Source organism: Bombus affinis, chromosome 16 (assembly GCF_024516045.1).
Source record: "Bombus affinis isolate iyBomAffi1 chromosome 16, iyBomAffi1.2, whole genome shotgun sequence".
NCBI classification, from domain to species: domain Eukaryota; kingdom Metazoa; phylum Arthropoda; class Insecta; order Hymenoptera; family Apidae; genus Bombus; species Bombus affinis.
The window spans coordinates 5,320,083-5,342,521 of record NC_066359.1 but is presented as its reverse complement, the minus strand read 5'-3'; the positions used below and the strand labels follow the sequence as shown (position 1 = coordinate 5,342,521).

At 34.4% G+C, this 22,439-nt stretch overlaps 6 protein-coding genes across 11 annotated transcripts; 4 read left to right on the top strand and 2 right to left on the bottom strand.

Annotated features, from left to right (window-relative positions):
* Positions 1-75: 75 nt before the first annotated feature.
* LOC126925814 (ARL14 effector protein) lies at positions 76-1,123 on the bottom strand. Its single transcript, XM_050741813.1, has 3 exons — positions 761-1,123; positions 435-697; positions 76-361 (listed from the first exon to the last, which is right to left on the bottom strand). The coding sequence occupies exons 1-3, from the start codon at positions 833-835 to the stop codon at positions 277-279; spliced, it is 423 nt and encodes a 140-aa protein (XP_050597770.1). The 5' UTR covers positions 836-1,123; the 3' UTR covers positions 76-276.
* Positions 1,124-1,248: 125 nt separating this feature from the next.
* LOC126925731 (probable ATP-dependent RNA helicase kurz) lies at positions 1,249-6,526 on the top strand. Of its 2 annotated transcripts, XM_050741613.1 has the most exons (16): positions 1,249-1,480; positions 1,548-1,727; positions 1,798-2,079; positions 2,133-2,738; positions 2,810-3,161; positions 3,241-3,508; positions 3,767-3,953; positions 4,030-4,262; positions 4,332-4,555; positions 4,643-4,888; positions 4,969-5,158; positions 5,234-5,374; positions 5,443-5,646; positions 5,714-5,932; positions 5,996-6,093; positions 6,169-6,526. In XM_050741613.1, exons 1-16 carry the CDS (start codon positions 1,406-1,408, stop codon positions 6,243-6,245), a joined length of 3,582 nt encoding a protein of 1,193 aa, XP_050597570.1. In that variant the 5' UTR covers positions 1,249-1,405; the 3' UTR covers positions 6,246-6,526. The 2 variants fall into 2 exon arrangements, with proteins under 2 accessions (XP_050597570.1, XP_050597571.1); XM_050741614.1 differs by lacking the exon at positions 1,249-1,480 and having other exon boundaries at positions 1,617-1,727; positions 1,814-2,079.
* On the bottom strand, positions 6,334-7,865 carry LOC126925796 (thioredoxin-related transmembrane protein 2 homolog). The gene is made up of 5 exons (XM_050741781.1): positions 7,722-7,865; positions 7,455-7,635; positions 7,201-7,387; positions 6,926-7,121; positions 6,334-6,850 (listed from the first exon to the last, which is right to left on the bottom strand). Exons 1-5 carry the CDS (start codon positions 7,863-7,865, stop codon positions 6,752-6,754), a joined length of 807 nt encoding a protein of 268 aa, XP_050597738.1. The 3' UTR covers positions 6,334-6,751.
* A 269-nt stretch (positions 7,866-8,134) lies between these two features.
* LOC126925781 (N(4)-(Beta-N-acetylglucosaminyl)-L-asparaginase) lies at positions 8,135-10,794 on the top strand. Of its 2 annotated transcripts, XM_050741748.1 has the most exons (6): positions 8,135-8,281; positions 8,823-9,138; positions 9,200-9,356; positions 9,432-9,657; positions 9,810-10,108; positions 10,376-10,794. In XM_050741748.1, exons 2-6 carry the CDS (start codon positions 9,009-9,011, stop codon positions 10,626-10,628), a joined length of 1,065 nt encoding a protein of 354 aa, XP_050597705.1. In that variant the 5' UTR covers positions 8,135-8,281; positions 8,823-9,008; the 3' UTR covers positions 10,629-10,794. The 2 variants fall into 2 exon arrangements, with proteins under 2 accessions (XP_050597705.1, XP_050597704.1); XM_050741747.1 differs by lacking the exon at positions 8,135-8,281 and having other exon boundaries at positions 8,547-9,138.
* A 76-nt stretch (positions 10,795-10,870) lies between these two features.
* Positions 10,871-12,910, top strand: LOC126925760 (protein Red). The gene is made up of 3 exons (XM_050741699.1): positions 10,871-11,010; positions 11,114-11,628; positions 11,698-12,910. Exons 2-3 carry the CDS (start codon positions 11,137-11,139, stop codon positions 12,754-12,756), a joined length of 1,551 nt encoding a protein of 516 aa, XP_050597656.1. The 5' UTR covers positions 10,871-11,010; positions 11,114-11,136; the 3' UTR covers positions 12,757-12,910.
* A 1,175-nt stretch (positions 12,911-14,085) lies between these two features.
* Positions 14,086-19,017, top strand: LOC126925740 (cytosolic 10-formyltetrahydrofolate dehydrogenase). Of its 4 annotated transcripts, none has more exons than XM_050741654.1 (8): positions 14,103-14,282; positions 14,560-14,612; positions 15,011-15,152; positions 15,227-15,461; positions 15,842-16,521; positions 16,611-17,025; positions 17,120-17,778; positions 17,880-19,017. In XM_050741654.1, exons 3-8 carry the CDS (start codon positions 15,011-15,013, stop codon positions 18,455-18,457), a joined length of 2,709 nt encoding a protein of 902 aa, XP_050597611.1. In that variant the 5' UTR covers positions 14,103-14,282; positions 14,560-14,612; the 3' UTR covers positions 18,458-19,017. The 4 variants fall into 4 exon arrangements, with proteins under 4 accessions (XP_050597610.1, XP_050597611.1, XP_050597614.1 ...); XM_050741657.1 differs by lacking the exon at positions 14,103-14,282 and adding an exon at positions 14,289-14,486; XM_050741653.1 differs by lacking the exon at positions 14,560-14,612 and having other exon boundaries at positions 14,086-14,282.
* Positions 19,018-22,439: the final 3,422 nt, after the last annotated feature.

Genomic DNA, 22,439 nt, shown 5'->3' with positions numbered 1-22,439 from the left:
TATGATTGTGAAAGGATTCGACGGGAAGTGTTTAATCTGAAAGCAAGGATATTGTGAAGAGAACAAAGATATGAGTACGCTTGTATATCAGTTTTTATGTTATGATTATTCTAGTTCTAATACATATAACTTATATAATATTAGTAAAAGAAAGTAATACACGGTTTGAAACTCGATGAAGAACTTGGTGAAGTTCCTCCCTTTCCCTGTGTAGCACAGCCATAGAGTTTTTATAAATACAGTACAATCATATTGTAGATTAAAAGACTTGAAATTTCAAGATTCTTTTAATAAAGGATTTCTTATGATGATATCGCTGCCTTCATTTTCTATTGACTCGTACGTCCACTTGCGATTATTCCTAGTAAAAGAAATGTACTTAGTACTAGCTTGTAAAAATTAGTGCAGTTATCCGGCACTCTTTTATGCCAAACCTGCATTCGTGGCTACACTTTGGCGAAGAACATTTGATGCACGGAAGATGACATCCTGCGCAATTCAAATTTAAACAGTCACACAAATCATCTCCTGTTTGGATATATATGCCATTTTCGTTGTACAAAGCGTGTCTTTTGTTGCCTTGGTATAGTCGTCTATGAAGCTTTCGTTTCTCCCTTTCACTGTGTTCTGGATCGAAATTTCGCAGGAATTTTTTCGTCACGCTGTCTACTGCTTTCTGACGTGATCCTCGAGTTCTCTGTGACAGCATAGGTTATAAAGATGTGATAAAATTAGAATACATATCAATCCATAAACTTACTCGTTGAGTAGGTGGAGTAGATTCTACCAGCGGGTGCGAGGGTGTTTCACTAGAATTCGAGTTTCCTGAATCCATATCTCACAATTGAATTTCAATAAAATATATTTGCAGCAATACTTAATATGTTTTTATCTACATAACCTCTACCATATAGATTATGTTTCGGAAAACTTAATTTGAAGATTATATGAAAGCATAAATATTTATACTTATGAAAAATGCATGATGTAATTGAAAAATCGTTCGCTTTTTTGTAATCAATTCTTTCGTGTTTAATTAGTGATTAATAAAAATAAGCTATAGTTTATTGCAATACCATGCTTTCGCGCTGTATCAGTGATATCTGTTGAGATTACGAGAAAATATTTTTTTATTTACGATCTGATCTTACCGATTGCGAATACTGTTACCAAGCTATGATAAATTATCGTAGACATCAATTATAAGTAGTTATACATGCTTCATAAAAAAAGTGCTAGATGTCACCGTTTAGCTGAAGCACATGGTTAAAATCAACATAACCAAAGTAACAATGTGCAAATCCAAATAAAATATTAGATCAATCAATGATTACAAAAATTCAAATTTTTTGAGAAACAGAAAGCATTACTTTATTTACGTTTGTAATCAAGTGTAAAAGTAAAAATGAGGAGGAAAAAGTATAATTGCAAAGCGAGAAATATCGCAGAAGTTGAAATTGACAATTCTGCGACTAAAAAGGTATTTCTGTATAATATTATATCCAAAAAATAATGAATAAGATTTAATTATACTCTTTTTTCAATAGATTCCTATAGACATAAAATATCGTGAAGATAATTACGACAACTGTAACGCGCTAGTTCTCCCAAATGAGAAAAGAAGAACAAAAAGCAAAGTTAAAAAAGTCACTACTACACGGTTATTATCCAAGAAACGTAGAAAACAATTAGAGAAAGTTATAGAAAAGAAGAAGAAAAAATTACGTGTAAGTTATAATATAGAATTAATTTTTTCTCTGTGAGTATTCATTTTGCATATATTCTAACCATAAACAGAGGACTGAACTTTTAGAGGAATTGGGGAAAGTTCAAGCACCACAGGAAGAACTGAAACAATATATATCTTTGACCAGTGTACAAACTAAAGGGCTGAAACGTCACTTTAGAGAAATGGAATTACCTGTTAAAGAACATATAATCAAATCAAATAATGAAAATGAGGACATGTTAGAAGTACCCATAAATGCTATTAAAGGTAGCAAGAAAAGAAGGATGGCAATTTTAAAACAACAAAAAGTACAGGATGCTGTTTCAGATCCAAACGTCATTGGATTTGATGTAAGTTAATGATATTAAAAGTTAATGTAAAAACTAATGATTATTTATTATAGGAACCTAGCAATAGTGAATCTGAATCTAATTCTGAGGACAATGAAGACAGAGAGCAGAAAAATGCAGCAGAAACTTCGGAAGAAAATGAAAATATTTCAAACAAAGAAGATAATATTGTAGAGAATAGTGTAACAGAAAGTACTATGGAAGAACAGGAAAAGCCAATTGAAAACCAAACCACTATAAGTAAAGAATTGTTAAAACCACAGCAGCCAATAGAAAAAACGCCTGCCACGTTTGTAATACTGGAAAGGAAACCGGAAATCCAAGCAGCTAGATTAAAGTTGCCAGTGGTAGCAGAAGAACAAGCTATAATAGAAACAATTAATGAAAATCCTGTTGTAATAATCACTGGTGAAACGGGAAGTGGTAAAACAACTCAGGTACCTCAATTTCTCTATGAAGCTGGCTATGCTCAAGAAAAGATAATTGGAATAACAGAACCTAGAAGAGTGGCAGCTATATCTATGAGCAAACGTGTCGCCGAAGAGATGAATCTCACTGAAGAGAAAGTCTCTTATTTGATTCGTTTTGAGGGGAATGTTACGCCAGAAACAAAAGTCAAATTTATGACTGATGGCGTATTATTAAAAGAAATACAGAGCGTATGTAATCATCTAAGTAAATTAAACGAAATACTTTGAGATAATCTTAATCAAGATTTTAAATATTTTAGGATTTTTTACTGACGAAATATTCGATAATCATCCTTGACGAAGCGCACGAACGTAGTGTGTATACTGATATTCTGATAGGCTTGCTATCACGAATTGTACCACTTCGAAATAAAAGGAAGAATCCTCTGAAGCTCGTGATCATGTCAGCCACTTTACGCGTGGAGGAATTTGTAGAAAATAGTAAATTGTTCAAAACAAAACCGCCAGTATTAACAGTGGAATCGAGACAGTTTCCTGTTACGATACATTTTAATAAAAGGACAAGTATCAATTACGTTTCTGATGCTCTAAAGAAAGCCATAAAAATACATACTCGTCTTCCCGATGGTGGAATCTTAATATTTTTAACAGGTATATATTTTTTCAACCTGGGATTATTTCTAGAACTTATAATGTTATTGTTTTAAAAATGTGTATCGTCAAAATTTAGGGCAACGGGAAGTAAATTACGTAGTACGTAAATTACGCGGAGCTTTTCCCGTGAAGAATAAAAAGAAAATTGCAAACAAGATGAAAGAACCGCAGAAGACTAATGATTCTTCAAGGAAAGAGGATGACATAAAAAACAACAGTGATAATGAGGGCAAGAGTGATAATAGTGATGACGATGATGATGATTTTCGTTGCAAGGAAGCTATTCGTTACAACAAATTACGACAAAAAAAGAAAGTTCAATTACCAAATATTAACCTGGATGAGTACGTAAGAAAATATAACAGTAATTCTTCCAGTTTCTTTATAGTTAGATACGGATATTTTTGGTAAATTTTCCAAGGTTCCAAAAATCTACAAAATGCACATAATGTATAAAAATATACAAAATATCCAAAGTAAAATACTTATTATATAGTAGATAAAACAAATTCTTATTTAGGTTCCATTTCTTTATATATTTATAAAAATATGTAATTGAATAAATATCCGCAGTTTAATTAAAATTATGGATCAATTTCTAGTTACTCTGTGATTCCTACCGATGACACTCACGAAGATTTAATTGGCGCAGAAGATGACGAAGGAATACAATTAGACGAGGATGAAGATGAAGATGACGACGTAATTGACTTAAAAGCTTGTGCAGATGCTCAACCATTGTGGGTTTTACCATTATATTCTCTGCTTCAGAGTCACAAACAAGCAAGGGTAATTAAAAATTTTTGAGAATAATTCACAAAAAGGGCAAGTGGGGAAGATAGTATTAAAAGTCTCTAATCCTTAGGTATTCGAGCCACCCCCAGAAGGACACCGTTTATGTGTAGTATCAACAAACGTAGCAGAAACTTCTTTAACTATACCTAACATAAAGTATGTGGTAGACTGTGGACGTTGTAAAACAAGAATGTACGATAAAGTAACTGGAGTAAGCACATACAGAATCTGCTATACTAGCAAGGCATCTGCTAATCAACGAGCAGGGAGAGCTGGTAGAACTGGTCCTGGACATTGTTACAGGTACTTATATCAATATACAATTTTGAAGTCATTGAAAGATCTAATTTCCCTATTGGATATTATTTACAGATTGTACTCTTCAGCAGTGTTCAATGATCAGTTTGAACAGTTTAGTCAATCAGAGATTCAAAGAAAACCTGTGGATGATTTACTGTTACAGATGAAAGTCATGAATATTGATAAGGTTGTTAATTTCCCATTCCCAACTCCACCGGATACTATACAATTACAAATTGCTGAAAAAAGATTGATGATACTTGGAGCTTTACAACAACAAACTTCCGGCAAAGAAGGTACTAACAACTATAATTATTTAAGTTAAACCACTAATTTAATCATTATCAGTTACTTATTCTTTACTATACTTATTTTTTATTTAGGTTCCTATAGTGCCAAAGTAACGCCACTCGGTCGCAGTATCGCTGCATTTCCAGTTGCTCCACGTTATGGAAAGATGTTGGCTCTCTCTCATCAATATGACCTTCTGCAGTATACAGTGTGTATGGTGGCTGCACTTTCTGTTCAAGAAGTATTGATGGAAGCATTCGATATGGACGGCGATTCTCGAAATAAATGGTTGCAAATGAGGCGCTTCTGGGCTGGCACCGGAAATAGCTTACTTCTTGGTAATTAGAATTTTAAAAAATTAGAATAATATTAAGAAATGAAGATTATATTAACGCAGTGAAATGTATTCTATGCAAAGGCGATCCGATGGTCTTAATTAGGGCTGTAGGGAGTGCAGAATATGCTGGAACTAAAGGAAGATTACTTCCCTTTTGCGAAGAGCATGGTTTGCGACACAAAGCAATTGTGGAAATTCGAAAGCTCCGGCAGCAGCTAACGAACGAAATTAATTTGAATATTGAGGATTTGAATCTCACTATTAACCCACAGTACGCATTGCAGAAAGTAATTGAATTACATTTTACGTTTAATAAATTCCTCTCCTACTGACAATTTTAATTTAGGATGAAACCTCCAACCGATATAGAAGCCAAATTACTCAGGCAAATAGTCCTTGCAGGAATGGCTGATCAAGTTGCAAGGAAAGTGATGCCAGATGAAGTTAATGAAGATCAAGATAAGGCTAAATGGAAATACGCTTACAAGTAACATATCAAAGACTCTTTGATCATTTAAATCATAGCCGAATGTAATTATATAATCTTTTATCCAGAACCACAGATATGGAAGATCCAGTATTCATACATTCCTCATGTGTTCTTCGAAAAGCATGTCCTGAATGGGTAGTTTATCAGGAAATATACGAGACGAATAAAATGTACATGCGTGGTGTTACAACTATAGAACCCGAATGGCTACCTAAATTTGCTCCATCTCTATGTCAGCTTGGAGAACCTTTGACTGATCCACCACCAAGGTCTCTTACTTCTAACCTTACTTCTCTTTTTAATACATAAATTGCTTACATCAATGTATTTATGTAGGTATGATCCAGAAACTGGAAAGGTAATGTGCAATATAGCAGGAACATTTGGAAGAGCAGGTTGGAAGTTACCAGTAATGGATGTGGAGTACCCACTATCCGTAGATGGAGTTAAATGGTTTGCATGTTTCCTTTTAGAAGGAAAAGTGTGTCCAAAATTGAAACAGTTCGTTCCTTCATTGTTATCGACTCCCCAAAGTATCAACAAGACATGGGCTAAGTAAGATTTGAAATACATGAAGCTACTCGATATTGAATTAATAATTTTATATGATTATTTTAGATTAATACCACGAACACAGGAAATGACGCAATTATTACTGTCCCGGGGAATTATGTCAAGAGGACAATTATTAGAAACTTGGGAAGCAGATAAAAATTGTAAGTACATGTTTTATAGCATGAACATATATAGGATTGGAGTAAATACTAAAAATGATTCATTATTAATTTCAGTCCTTCTGTCTGCTTATCAGAAATGGTTGCCAGAATCAGCTCATGGACACGTTATGCTCATTTGGCCACCTGTATGACAAATTTAGTATCTGACTTTGTATTCACGAATTGTATCTATATTTTACATACCCGAATTTTGTAATATACAATTATTTAATACAGTGATATATTTCAACAACAGTTTATTCAATGAAATTGCTATGTCGCATACGATCTAGATTAACTAGATTAACTAGATTAACTAGAAGCTCTGTTTTGGTATTTCATGAATTCATACACGTGGCACTTTATGTATCATTCCATTTCAATTATTGTAATAACAACTACTCGCTTTTAATAAATTACTATCTTAAACCTACATTAATATCCGATATCCACTAATAGAACACAGTGGTGCATAAAATGCGTACAATGATAGAAAGTATAATGAATATTTACAAATCTTGCAGTTTTGCTATAAATGAAAATTTGCGCGTGACACTAAACGTCCATTATTCTACACAGTAGAAGTAATTTTCATTTGAAATTGTTGGCAGTGCTATGACATCAGTAATTCAACAAACGTTTGGAAATGTTAATTAGGTCATTCTGCTTTTACTGCTTTCTTCTCTCTCCTTTTAATCGGATTTTTTTTACAATCTCTGTACACATTGTTCAGATCGAAAGCTGCCTTTATATTATCCTAAAAAAGCAACTATTTTTATTTATTTATACATACTTTAACGTTTTCAACTATAAGAAACCTTATCATACATACCAATGAGAAAAGAAATTTAACTAGTTTGCCCTTATGATCTGCGTATGGACGTCTTTCTATTTCTTTCCCTTCCTTAAATAAAATTAAGGTGGGAAGCTGTTTGCTAGTGCTAGCATCACTTATGTGGTACTTCACTGCAGCATCTGGATACCTCCCTATATCTACTTTTCCAAATTTCAAATTTTCCAAAGCGTATCTATAAATCCACTAAATATTACTTTCAATGAAAGGTTGTATAGAGATAAATAATGCATAAGTAATCAATCATTACGAACTCTGCAGAAAGCTCGGAGAATATAGGTGCGAAGTTGACGCAAGCTGGGTTCCATGCTGTGTAAAACGCAACTAACCAAACGATTCTCGTGTCACGGTGCAATTCCTCCTGCAATCCGTTTGCACCTCGTAAATACGTTACTTTCTCTGGACCTTGGTATGTTGGTTCGGGAAATACTAGACCGCATACTGTAATTATTAAATCATGTAATAACATTCATATGAAGAATAACTACAATATCAAGTCAACACATACAGATGAATACAATAGCAAATATTATTCCCATACGTATATCTGCATAAAACCAAAGAATCAGATTGGCAACTTTAGTATATACAAAGCTGGATGATAAGTAGCTTATCATAGTTACACTTCCAGTCTTCCTTGTCCTTATCATTATGACTATCATAAGAAAAAACAGAATTTCTGTCTCTCTCTGAAACAAGAATATATCTAGTATGAAATATATACTCTATACACATAGCACAATAAACTGTTTGTCTTTATATTTAAATGACTTACCCCATCAAGTTCACACTCAGCTTGTGCAAATACATAGTTACACACAAATGGAACGCGTTTGGAGACAATATATGAGAGACTGAGTAAAATGTTTATAAAATAATAGGGCTTCAACAGAAGTCGCAAGTCTTTTTTTAAAGGCATTTTCTCTCTTTAAATGATCTGTGTATAGGTTATGTTTGCTGATTAGGATAACAGCAGCTCGAAGTTTCGTGGAAAGATACTTTTATCCTATTTTATCATATGTAGAACGAGTTTCAATTGATTTATAAAGATATTCTGAATAATTTGTTATAATTCAATTTTTTCCTTAATGACAATAGGCGAAGCAACAATTACAATTTGCTCATGTCAACGAACCCTTCCATGTTTAGATCAACTTCAAAATATTATCAAGACTGTTTCATATAATTTCCTTATCGAATACAATACAAAATTATGAGAAGAATGAGTATAAACGAAGCATGATCTCACTTTAAGGAATTAAATGGTAAATTAGCGACATAAGTAATTCGGTTATCTCATTGGTCGACAAATTATATTAATACAAATCAAGCGAAGTAAGTCGTCTAGAATTTCCCTATTATCTAATTAAATTATTTTTATGTGTGATATTACATTTTCCAATTATTTTTTTCATAATAATTTTTCTTAATAATCAATTCTCATAATAATTATTAATAACAGCATTTGAAAGAAATTAAATTGTATTTTTAAACTACTACTATTTAATATAAGTAACTCCTTATTATTAATTTTCCATTAACCTTTTGTAATTAGTACGATTTAGATAAGTCATGTTAATCATGAAAATAAATTAATTAATTAATAATCGTATACGATAAATTTCTATGCATCAGACGAAACTATACTACATAGGAAAATGCATTATAGATAAGACACGACTTACGATTAATCATAACACATTCATTGGACTCAATATCTCAAAATTTTCCATAAGAGGGGATAAAGTTTTATATTTTAATGTAATATAGTGTAACACGAACATATAGACACGTATATGCCTACATTTCTAGAACGATCTAAATAATTATTACATAAATTTGCATGAGAATTATTCATTTGTTATGTTTACAATAGGTCTAACACAGTTCAATAACATTTGAAGATTATTAATACTCTGTACTTGAGAAGCATTATGTTAAAACAATATAAATGTACATAGCCTGACATCAGAGAGATATATCCCCACTTTTTCTGTGAACAAAGATCATCTACTCTCAAATACTTCATATTTATCAGTAGCTTTTGAACTAAACTTCAAATATGAAGTCCTTATTGATTGTATATTTGACTGCATATGTTTGGTTAACACTTTGTCAGAAAGCTTCAGCCTCTAATAAGAGTATTCCTCTGGTAGTCATTACCTGGGATTATAAGGATGCTGCACAAAGAGGTAACTACACATTTCTGTTTATAAAGATAGGATCAATATTATAATGATAATTTCTTTTCAGCATGGAATGTTTTGAACAATGAGAAAAGGAGTGCCTTGGATGCAATAGAAGAAAGTTGCAGTGTCTGTGAAGAGCAAAGATGTAGGAAAACTGTAGGATATGGAGGCAGTCCAGATGAATCTGGAGAAACAACTCTGGATGCTCTAATCATGGATGGGTATATTTTTCATTCACTTACATATATATCCTAAGCAAACTATTGTTTCTAATTGAATTATTTACCCAAAAATAGAGTAACAATGGATGTCGGTGGTGTAGGACTATTAAGAAATGTGAAAAATGCCATTTCAGTTGCTCGTAAGGTTTTAGAAAACACCAAACATTCTCTGCTTGGTGGAGAACTGGCTACAAAATTCGCTGTAGAGATGGGATTCAAAGAAGAACCTTTACAGACAGAAGAATCAAAGAAAATGTGGTTGGATTGGAAATCAAACAACTGTCAACCCAATTATTGGAAGGTATACCAATAATCTTCCATCTAGGATAGAGTCCAAGAAAAGAATATTTCTTTTCAGAAAAGAAGAACCAAGGAAGCTGAAAATAAATCTCATACATATATATTTGTATTATATATAAATGTCCGCCTAAAATCATATATTTACTTTTTCAGAACGTAGTTCCGGACCCAAAAAGATCTTGTGGCCCATATCGTGTAGCAAATATCATGGAAGACAATGTGGAGGAGCATGAATCACATGTGAACGAAGAAAACCACGATACGATCGGAGTTGTAGCTATAGATTTGAATGGACATATAGCAGCAGGTACATCGACGAATGGAGCTAGAAATAAAATCCCTGGCCGCATTGGGGATTCCCCCATAGCTGGCGCAGGCGCATATGCTGATCAAAGGGTTGGTGCGGCAGCTGGAACCGGTGAAGGAGATATAATGATGCGTTTTTTGCCAAGGTAAGAAGGTTATTCAATGAACTATCATAATTAGATATTTATGTATTTTTAATAAAAATATATAGAATATATAATAGAAAAAAATACTAAATAATTAAAAGATCTAAAGTAAAGTGTTCACTATAATATTTAATAGATGGATAAATTTAGTTTCTATCTCTTTAGTTACGTTTATGAAGATATATAATTGTGAAAACATCCACAGTCTAATCAAAATGTACTCTTGTTCAATTATGTGCAATTTTCAACCTGAGAATATTTTTTTAGTTTCCTGGCTGTAGAGGAAATGCGCCGTGGCGCGACTCCAATTGAAGCTGCCACCACAGCGATCAGAAGGATTGCCGAACATTATCCTACATTCACCGGTGCTGTAATTGCAATAAACAAAGATGGAGAATACGGTGCTGCGTGCAACGGAATCACACGCTTCCAACATTACGTAGCTAATCCTGAATTAGGACAAGCGATGATGCATTTTGTTAATTGCATAGATGCCAAATACGAAGTCTTTAAAGTCTAGAAACGACCGATCGTTTCCTTGTAATTTCTTTTAATTTCTGAAACTTGTACTTATTAGGAAGCATATTCCTAAGCATATTAGGAAGCATATTCAATATAATATAATATCTATATTATAATATATTGTTATCTGTATTATCTAAAATAAATATTATTTAAAGAAAGAATCGGAAACTAGAATTGCAGTTCACATAAGACTGATCACATAAGACTTAAGAAGATTCAAATTCAAAATACTTACGGCGCTTTCCGATAGACAGCAGTACTGCTGCGGCATTTGTTGACGGAGGTGATGCTTTTTGGATTATGATATCTGTCGAAACAGTTGAGCGATAAATGTCGATTTTTTTAAAATAAATATTATTCATTTCACAATACTAGATGTACGTGAGACACATACTTCAATCTACAATGTTGAAACTTTAATTAGTTTCCGTTTTTTATAGAAATTTAATTGACGTTAATGACCTAACCTCAACATTTTAGAACACTCATATACAATAGTTAAAATGCCAGAAACAACGGAGGAAGACATGGGAATGTCCGTTCGTTTAACGAACGATGACTTCCGAAAACTGTTGATGACACCAAGAGCATCTGTTCCATCTGCAACTCCAGCTTCTATACCTGGGACTGCTAGAGATGCCAATGCAAAGACTGCACAGACACCTAATGTTAGTGGTGGTAGTCGAGCAGAGTTGCGAAGGAAGAAAAAGAGCTTCTATGCTAAACTTAAAAAGCAAGAAGAGGATAAAATGGCAGAATTGGCAGAGAAGTATAGAGACAGAGCTAGGGAACGTAGAGATGGTACTAATCAAGATTATCAAGCAGAGGATCCAATGAACAGTGCTAGTGCATATCGTGCAGTTGCACCAGATTTAAAGTCAGGAATGGACGCAGCTGAACGAAGGAGGCAGATGATTCAGCAATCAAAATTCTTGGGTGGTGACATGGAGCATACTCATTTGGTGAAAGGCTTGGATTATGCTCTCCTCCAAAAAGTAAGAATCTACAATAAAAAATTATTTATAAGAATATAAATATATTTAAAAAAATATTTTATTCCACAGGTACGTAGCGAGATAGAAGCAAAGGAACACGAACAAGAGCAAGAAATGGAGAAGTTAGTGAAGCCAAAGGAAAAAAAAGATAAGAAGGAGGGAGAAAAGAAAGACGATGAAATGCAGTTTAAAACCAAGATAGGACGCAATGTTTATAGAACAGTTATGACCATGAAATCCAAACAGATCGAAAGAAACGAATTATTCACTCCTGGCCGTATGGCTTACGTGATAGAATTGGATGACGAAAACACGGATGTAGATATACCAACGACCTTAATCAGAAGCAAGGCAGATGTGCCCACCATAGATAATACCCCCACTTTAACAACAAACGACATTGTAATAAACAAATTGGCACAAATATTGTCTTATCTTCGCCAAGGCAACCGTCATGGTAAGAAAGGAAAGAAGAATAAGGACGGAAGGTCTAGACCTGACGATATGAATGACATGGATATTGCTCCAAGGCCACAGGACGAGAGTATTTATGGAGACATTGGTGACTACGTTCCGACGATTGGTAAGAAGGATCCGAATCAACCGAGGGAAAAGAAAAAGGCCTCTTACTTTGATAAGCCTGAAGGTGGTTTGGACGCGGATGATAAAGCAAACACTCCACAATTACCGAATGTTGCACCTTCCAACTCGGATGGTAATGCTCCAAAGAAAGGAGCGCTTCTTAATAAACTAGCTGCCGAGCCCGAAGGGTATGCAGAATGTTACCCAGGGCTAGACGAGATGCAGGACGCAATAGATGATTCAGATGATGAAGTAGACTATACCAAGATGGATCTTGGCAACAAAAAAGGCCCCATCGGCAGGTGGGATTTTGATACACCTGAAGAGTACAGCGAGTATATGAACAACAAAGAAGCTTTACCAAAAGCGGCATTTCAGTACGGTGTAAAAATGGCTGATGGAAGAAGAACAAGGAAGTATAACAAAGAAAAGAACGAGAAAGCTGAATTGGACAGAGAATGGCAGAAGATTCAAAATATTATGAACAAAAGGAAACCCACTACGGTGTTGGATGGTGCATCAGAATTCAAAGTCCCTAGATATTGAATGTCGAATAACTTGTATAATCGTGTTCACGATATATATATATATATATATAGATTATAAAATATATATATATATATATATTATATGATTTGTTTATGATTATCACTTGTACAAAATCGGAAATGCAATAAAAGACTGTATAATATTTTTAAAACGATGTTATCCCTGATCTCTCTTTATGAAATTGCGTTATTATTATTGCAACTTATAATCTACTTCGAATCGCTTACATAATTTTCTCATCTCTCACGGTTAGAAATCTAAACATACATGACCTAAAACTGACTAAAACCAGTGTAAAACTGATCATGTAAACATACTGTGACCTATGACCAATAGATAGAGGGGAATCTTTCACTAAAACTCGTTATAACTAGTTAAGACTTATAATTAACGATAATTTATTTTAAATAAAGCGTCGATTCACAACATTCTGACTTATCTAAAATATTGGAAATGACGTATTTAAGACATTTTAAGATATTGAATTACTTCAAATTGGAACACTAAAGATTTTAATCCTCTTAGACTTAATTCTCTTTATTCTCAGAAGAGGACGGTTTCTTTAGACAGTATTTGTTTACAATTTAAATTATAATAATAATAATTGTTTAATCATTCACTGTAATAAAAATATAATAAACAATTTGAATTTACAAAAGATGTTACTATTGCATCTTAAAGACACGTATTATTTTCGAAATTAACGACTTCTTATCAAAAACAGATAATTACCAAAATTCTTAACATATATCTAGATTTTCAAAATAATAATTAATCAAGCTAACGATTAGTGACTACTATTATCTTAACAAAAGCCGAAATACATCGATATTTATAGATATATATTTCGATATAGACAACCGGAAAACACCACTTGTCTAAATGACGGTAAACAATCAAAATACTATTCGATTTCCCTCCTACTCCCTAAAGATTAAAAACGATTTATCTAGAATTCGAATTTCTTCTATTTGTATCTTCATTAGTCTTTTCTTAAAAAGTTGTTTACCTTTTTCGGAAATGAATTGCTTCTAGAGTATTTCATTTCTGCTTTACGTCTTTCGAATAAATTTTCTAAAAACTACTTGCACTGAACATTTCGTAGCTTTTATGTGTATTTTCAGATTTCTTTCAATCTTTACAGTGCTAATGAAATTTCCATACTTTTCGTATAACACGTATAATAACTTGATATTTTAAAACGAGAAATCTTATTAGGAAAATCCATGTGGGAAATCGAAATATAAATATTAAATGATCCGTATAGATAAAGAAAAGAAGAATTAAAAAACGATTCTTGACCCTGCTGGCTGATACAACCAGCTTATATAAATGCTGAGCGTTTTAACGCGGGGGTCAGTGAGATAGCCGCAAGTGCCAGCCATTTACCAGCCGTCAGTAGCTGAATAGCAGTTGGTGAAGTGAACGCACTTGGACAAAACAGCCGGAGGACCATCCACGTCGAATTTCTGATGTTGTTCCTAAAAAACTTCTTGTCGATACGTTCCTACGTCGTGAACGCAGTAAGCCAATCATATGAAATTTATAGATACCAATGTTTACACTGCTTTGGTATACGAATAATTCAAATAAATATAAATAATAGAAAGTAGAATGACAATTCGGTAACAGTACAGTATATAGCATGTTGGAAATATCTCTGGTGATAGTAGATGGTATTGCGTTCATATAATTTTAATAACATGGTAGATAAAAGTAGGAGCCAGGTTTGGTTTTTCTTATTATCTTGTAACATACTTTCCTTTTACACAGCTTCCTCACACTGTCTTCTCTTTGCAGTTTGTTTGAAAGTACAGTGAAAGTTAGAAGATATCGTTAAACGCTGGAAATAGGTATGTACAATGGTGTATATATGTATAATGGTGTATATATGTGTGTATGTTTGGTATAGGGCTGGCTGAAGGATAAAGCCCTAGCGAGACGAGTATAACGAAGTCAGTGATTATAGCAATTTCATATATACCTAAAATATGTCACTATTGATTTTTCATTTCTCTATTTATTCTTATTTATATTCGCTGATATAATTTTTTAATTATTGAATTTCCATAATTTCTATAATCTATAATTAACAAATAGTAATTTGTTAGTTATATAAAACTGATTTTTCAAACAATCTATATCTCTTCAACCTTTTGCTTACATTAATATTTCACTATACTTTTCTCACTAACAACGTAAAATATGTATATCATTAAATAAATGACAACTAAAGTATTTCAATATTTAGATGGCAATGGCACAACTGAAAGTGGCTATAATTGGCCAGAGCCCCTTCGCAGCCGAGGTCTACAAGCTCTTGAAGCAAAATGGTCATCAGATCACAGGAGTCTTCACCATTCCCGACAAGGCTAATCGGGAGGATCCTCTAGGTAATTAATCCTACAAAAAATATTTACTAATCAGCTCTCAATTTTCCAACATCGTAACAAACATTCTTTTACAGCGACGGCAGCAAATGCTGATAATACTCCAGTCTTCAAGATCAAGTCTTGGAGAAGCAAAGGCACAACTTTGCCGGAAATTTTAGAAATGTATAAAGGAATCGAAGTCGACCTAAATGTTCTTCCATTCTGCAGTCAATTCATCCCCATGGAGGTCATCAATCATCCTCGTCATCGCAGCATATGCTACCATCCATCGATACTGCCGCGACATCGGGGAGCTAGTGCTATTAGTTGGTCAGTTGCTCTGAATTGAAGTAACCATAATAACACTTTACCTGATTGCAGTTGACTAATGTAATAAATGAGAGCGTTCGGTGGTCATTGTGCGATTTTTTAGCCGCTTATCTGCCGAACTGGTATTACTTGTGGCGAGAGAGGCGCGTAACAAGACGCTGACAACGTCAATCGAAGCGCACACGTATCTTAGAACCGGTTCGACTTCATTATCGGGTGCAAAATTATCGCAACACATGATACGTGTTTATTCGTGCCTTTCTCGTATCGGTGAATGCCGATAAAGAGACTGATAAATTGTCGGGCGCCACTACGCAATCGTCGTTTTTAATAATACAATTTTCTTGCAAGTAATCATGATCTTTTTATGCTCTCTTTAGGACGTTGATAGAAGGAGATGATATTGCAGGATTCTCCATTTTCTGGCCGGACAATGGCCTTGATACAGGGCCAATTTTACTCCAGAGATCGTGCAAAATAAAGCCTAATGATACTCTGGACTCTTTGTACAAAAACTTCCTGTATCCTGAAGGTATCAAGGCCATGGCGGAGGCTGTGGATCTTGTGGCCAAAGGAACCGCTCCAATGATCCCCCAAATAGAAGAAAGAGCCACTTATGATCCCATGTTGAAAAGAAAGGAACTTCAAAAAATAGACTGGACCAAGCCTGCTAAGAAAGTTCATGACTTCATTCGTGGCTTGGATAGCACTCCAGGTGCGTGGACAACTATCGACGGCGAAGAAGTTCGTCTGTTTGGATCTACCTTGTGGACTGGTGATAAACTACCTGAAGACAGGATTGCATTACAAGTAGAAGATAGGCTAGGCTACATGCACGAAAATGGACTGCTAATTAAGACTATTGATAATCACTTTATCAACGTGAAGAGAATGAAGGTTGGGAATAAAACCATTGTCGCCAACAAATTCGGTCAAGAGAGTGAAAAAATTACGCTCGAGTTCACCGAAGAAGAGCAGAAGAACGTAGAAACCTTAAAGAGTATTTGGAAGAATATCCTGAAGACGGATGTTGACGAGGATACTGACTTCTTTGCCTGCGGTATGTGGAAGAGTATTTCTATTAATATTTTAGAATTAAAACTTCAGTAATAAAATTTAATTGATTGAATATCTGATATTTTCTTACAGGAGCAGGAAGTATGGACGTTGTGAGGCTGGTAGAGGAGGTCAAAGACAATCTGAAAGTGACTTTGCAGAATGTCGATGTCTTCATGGCTCCAGTGTTCATTGAGTTTGTTAACATGGTAATTCTTGTAGCTAGAGGTATCTCTGCTTCCAAAGAGATCAAGTATGATGCCGTGGAAATACAAGCAAACAACATGGTCTTGAAGTTTCCTAGACAATTGTTCATAAATGGAGAATTCGTGAATGGTAGTCAAGAGCCTTTAGACACGGTTAATCCTCATGATGAGAGTGTTATCTGTTCGGTTGAAACAGCTTCTGTGGAGGATGTGAACAAGGCAGTTAAGGCTGCCAAAAAGGCCTTTGAAGAAGGGGAATGGAGCAAGATCAGCGCCAGGGAGCGTGGAGCTCTTCTTTCAAAGTAAATATTTTCCAAAATTTCTTCTATTACATCTTTATCTTATAATTTAATGCATTATTATAATGTTATTTTATAATATTCAACATCTTTTCAGATTAGCAGACCTAATGGAGGAACATAAGGAAGAACTAGCTACCATTGAAAGTATAGACTCCGGTGCAGTATATACTTTGGCTCTGAAAACCCATATAGGAATGTCCATAGAGACCTGGAGGTACTTTGCTGGCTGGTGTGACAAAATCCAAGGCTCCACCATACCAATAACTCATGCCAGGCCAAATCGCAACTTAACATTCACGAGAAAGGAGCCCATTGGTGTCTGTGGTCTAGTTACTCCTTGGAATTACCCTCTCATGATGCTCTCCTGGAAAATGGCAGCTTGCCTGGCAGCAGGCAATACTGTAGTAATGAAACCAGCTCAAACTTCACCTTTAACAGCTTTGAAATTCGCAGAGCTAACTATAAGAGCTGGTTTCCCACCTGGAGTTATTAATATTATACCAGGGAGTGGTACTGAAGCTGGAGCCGCTATCTGTGAACATCCTTTGGTCAGAAAACTAGGCTTCACTGGGTCTACACAGGTTGGACAGTCCGTAATGAGCTGTTGTGCTAACAGTAACTTGAAAAAAGTATCTTTAGAACTAGGTGGAAAGAGTCCTCTAGTTATCTTTGAAGATACTGATCTTCAACAGGCAGTTAAAATTGGAATGAGCAGTGTGTTTTTCAACAAGGGAGAAAATTGTATAGCTGCTGGTATAGTATTCAAATAATAAAAAAAAAAATGTTCTTACAAAAACATTATTAGAATTAAAAAATGACTAAAAATTCGAATATATTTCCTTTCTTTTAAATAGGTCGGCTATTTGTGGAAGAGACAATTTATGACGAATTTGTGAAGAAGGTAGTGGAGGAGACTAAGAAGATCTCCATAGGAAATCCTCTAGATAGAAGCACCGCCCATGGACCACAGAATCACGAAGCACATATGAATAAGCTTTTAAACTATGTGAAACGTGGAGTTCAAGAAGGAGCTAAACTAGTTTATGGTGGAAAGAGATTAAACCGCCCAGGCTGGTATTTTGAGCCAACTATCTTCATAGATGTCAAGGACGACATGTACATAGCAAACGAAGAATCTTTCGGCCCTATCATGGTGATCTCCAAGTTCAGTTCGAAGAACATGGATGAAATGATTGCTAGGGCCAATAATACAGAGTACGGATTGGCTTCAGGTATCTTAACAAAGGATATCAGCAAGGCTCTAAAATTTGCTGAGAAAATAGAAGCTGGGACAGTGTTTATCAATACATATAATAAGACAGATGTGGCTGCACCTTTTGGTGGTTTCAAAATGTCTGGTTTCGGCAAGGACCTGGGTCAAGAAGCTTTGAACGAATACTTAAAAACGAAGACCGTTACTATAGAATATTAGAAAATGTCATTATTAGCTTCATCTATTTTCATTGCACTTTTATGTTTCATAATTTATGCACCAAGAACATAGATTTGTAAATCCTAGTATCCCGTTTTTATTTATATTGGATATATTTTTTTAATATTTTTGATATTTTCGAGTCTAGAAGATAATCCATCGAGTCACAAGATAATCAAGATTTCTCATCTTGAGAAACAGCAAAATCTTGCTCCCACGCAAGCGAGCTACATAAACAGTTTTTACACAAGCCCCTTCTAGCCCCTCTTTCAAAACTCCAGATGCTCCGACGTGCTTTTTTGTATAGAGACAAGTGTGCTCCATTTCTGTAAGTAGTTGGCCGTTATAGCATTATTTCCTTCTAAGATCTTTCCATTTATTTTTCTTTTTTTTTCATCAATTGATCTATATTCTCAGAGAATCATTTCTTTGTATTCAATGATCATAACAGATAGAATGTATTACAAAATGTTTGTTAAGATTGATTCTAAGCTGCTTATTAACAGGTGGCTTTGTCTAGTTGTATAACAAAGTATTAATAAAGTGGATTATATAAGTTATTACAGATATATAAATTGCCTCTTATACAATTAAATGTCTTTCTTTTCTTATATTTCATCCTCTTCTTTTTATAAAATTTCCTATTTTAACTTCATATTAAGATAGCTTTCTTTATCCATCAAATACTATAAAATTGAAAAAATTAAGAAAAATAGGCTTGTAATCTATTTTTCGTGTAGTCTTCAATTTCAATATTTGTATTAAAATTATTATTATTTAAAAATTTCTTCAAACAAACCCTAATCCCTTTATCTACTGATAAATTCATCCTAGATGAAGATTTTATTTAGGATTACCTCGAATCACAAAGAACAGACACGGAACGCGTAAAACGTTAGCTTCGAGATAAAGAAAGAAAAATTCCCCTTAGTTAATGGACACGTGTTGCTTCTGTGTACCTGGAGATTCACCTACTAACAAAAAGGCTTCTACAAAAGTAGGTGTATGTATGGTCAACAACCCCGAGGACAGAAACAGCTATTCTCATAAACATTCCATCTCCCACTTCCTCCTACTCCATTTGAAGCAACCCCATGAAATAACTCTAGAATAATAGTTACAAGTTCACATCCCTTTGCACATCTCGTTTCAGAAAAAGAATTCCGTTCAGTATGAATTTACGATGGTCCTTCCAGAAATTATTTTATATCCTTAAAGAAGAAAGAGAAATAAGTAAATGAAGAATATAATGAACAAGAAGAATATAAAAAATAAAGGTGTTAAATAAATGAATAGCTGGTGAAATTATTTCCGATGACCACGAACACGATTTCTTTTCTATGGCTTTTGAGACGAATAGCCTTTTTATTGAAATTTCGAGGATTATTGAATTAATTCGACGACCAGGTAACTACGGTTTTCCATGCGGCATTATTCATCGTGAACAGGAAATGCAAATTTTCCTCTGACCTGGCTCTGCTCCCTCACCTCAGGACGCTGCCCCCTGACCCTTTCCCAATCCCCGTTGCTTTCTCTCTTTCACATGCTTCTGTTTATCTTACTTTTCCGCCGCGCATCTACACTTTTTTCTCCCCTTTTAGGTAGGTTCTGGACAACTCTAAAACGTTGATACATTTTCAATGGAAATGTGTCGTCTGATCAGGCATTAACTTATATGTAAATGCTGTTCCTATTCTGTTTCCTTTAAAATTTTATTTTCAAATTCGTTGTGTTAGAAATTAAATATAGTAGATCTATATCAATATATATAAATTTGTATTTTATAAATGTACATGAAGAGACGGAATTTAAATAGAGATTTATTTTACCTATTAAATATTAGAATAAATATCCCTAACCAAGTCATTTAATTATTACAAATAAAGCCTTTAATAGCATTAAAAATGAAATATAATGGATTGCTAACAACCAAAATCGCTAATCATTATTAATAGAGATTCTAGTTCACGATAAATCCTTTTGATACTTGACTAATTATTTACGAACAATATTTTCAATGCTTCTAGAAATAGAGCATACGTATTTCCTACCTAACAGCAAGCAGTTTTACTTGCGAGGAGCGTGAAGACAATATCGATGAACCGATTAAAGGAGTTGCAGATCTGAAAGTCGCATTGGCACTAAAATTAATGCGGTCAAAATTCACATCGCGATCCACTTAGCAATTACATTTGCCGGCCAACAGAGAAGAAGCCACGCATCCCGCGTCCAAATGTCCCCTCTTCACTCGGAGAACCGCACCACGTGTTTCTTTCTCTCGGGATCCTCCCTTCTCCGCAGCTGTTCTGCAAATCAAGTTCACTGTTCAGTCGCCCTCGGGACATCGTGCTGGATGGCTATAGTACATTGTGTTTTCATCAATTTCGCACGTTTTCTCACTCAACAAAACTGGTTCAAACCGTTTCAGACCGTGTAGTGTCGAAGCAGTCTCTATTTACCAGTCCAGTTTTATATTTCAGTTTCTGTCCTCTTAATCATTTAATTATTGTTTATGTAAAGGAGAAGAGGTTATTAGTTATTAGTTCGGTCTAATAATTCTTGTAAAACGAAATTGAAGAAAACGTATCCGTTAATATCGTAGTGTCCGAAAGCTGCTATTGTAACCTTCCTGTGATCCCGTGGATATCGCGCTGGGCGGAAACGAATATCTTTTTGTGGGCCACGCGTGTTTGGTAAGCTGATCTATCGGGTGTTCCATGAAGCACGGATATGGGCCGCTGTGCTATCTCCTGGATCAACTGATTTTCATCTCTATCACCTTCAGCTACATCTCAATACATGTAATTCAACTTCCTTTATTTAATTCAACTTCCATAATTGTATCTAATATTTAGATCGCATAGTTCATTATAATTTAACAGATTTTAAGTATTGCCAATTTTTAAAAGAATCATAGATAATCTATTGATAATCTAAGCTATTATATGTAGTAAAAGCTACAGATTCAAACTTGCAATTTAGGATTTCAAAGGTAATATTAAATTTCTCTTCAGTTTCACAATACTTAGAATTGAATGGTAATCTAACAGCGGCGATTAAAATAGAAATTCAAAGGCTTTCAATGAAGTTATTGTTCGATACGGTTCCGGATGTCACAGCTGTCTCACATACAGTAATTATAACGTGAATGCAAATGGACTTTCCAGACAGGTCAAGGCTTGGCTCAACTGGCTACGTTACTTCTAATATTCTTTTTTGGCTCCTTTTAATTTCAAATCGATTACGTATGACTTGAATTAACTTGACACAGTTCATGGAATTTACAAACGATCGTTCGAAATAAAAATTAAATATTAGAAGCACATAATATGTACGTACATTTTCAGTTGCGCTGAAAAGTGATCTCAAGCGTATAGCACGGTGCATCGACGCTAGCTTGTTGATTCACTCGAGAAAAATCAACTACATACAGCGTAACGTGTATGAGTCATCCTGGGTCACAACAATAATACTACTCGGAAAGATTCTCGTTCCGCTCTGCCAGGGAATCTTCAAAGCGTTTCCGACTGAGAATTCAGTTGTTAGACCAGGTTCCGTATTCTGGTTTCATTTTCTTCAAATAATTCTTTTCATTTTTACGATCTCTATTGTAAACTTCCAAGTGTATTACGATGCAAATTCTTCATCAAATCATATTTCTAATTACCACGATTTAATATACAGATTTAATAATTAATAATAAAAAGAAAATAAGATAATTTGGAAGTTGTATTTTTAAAAGAACAAACTTCACTTTTAAATTAAATGATAGATTAAATAATTCTTAGATTACTTCCTTTCATTCCATTAATTTCATCAAAACATAGTTTTCCCATGTATTGTGATTCAATTATTTGTGAACTCGAGGCAGCTGAGGTTGTTATCGGTCTACTAGAAAAACATTCCAGGTGGTCCTGTCAAAGCGGGTCGACTGAATGCATTTCAAAGGCCTCACGTGGCCCTCATGATTGCGCAATCGTTC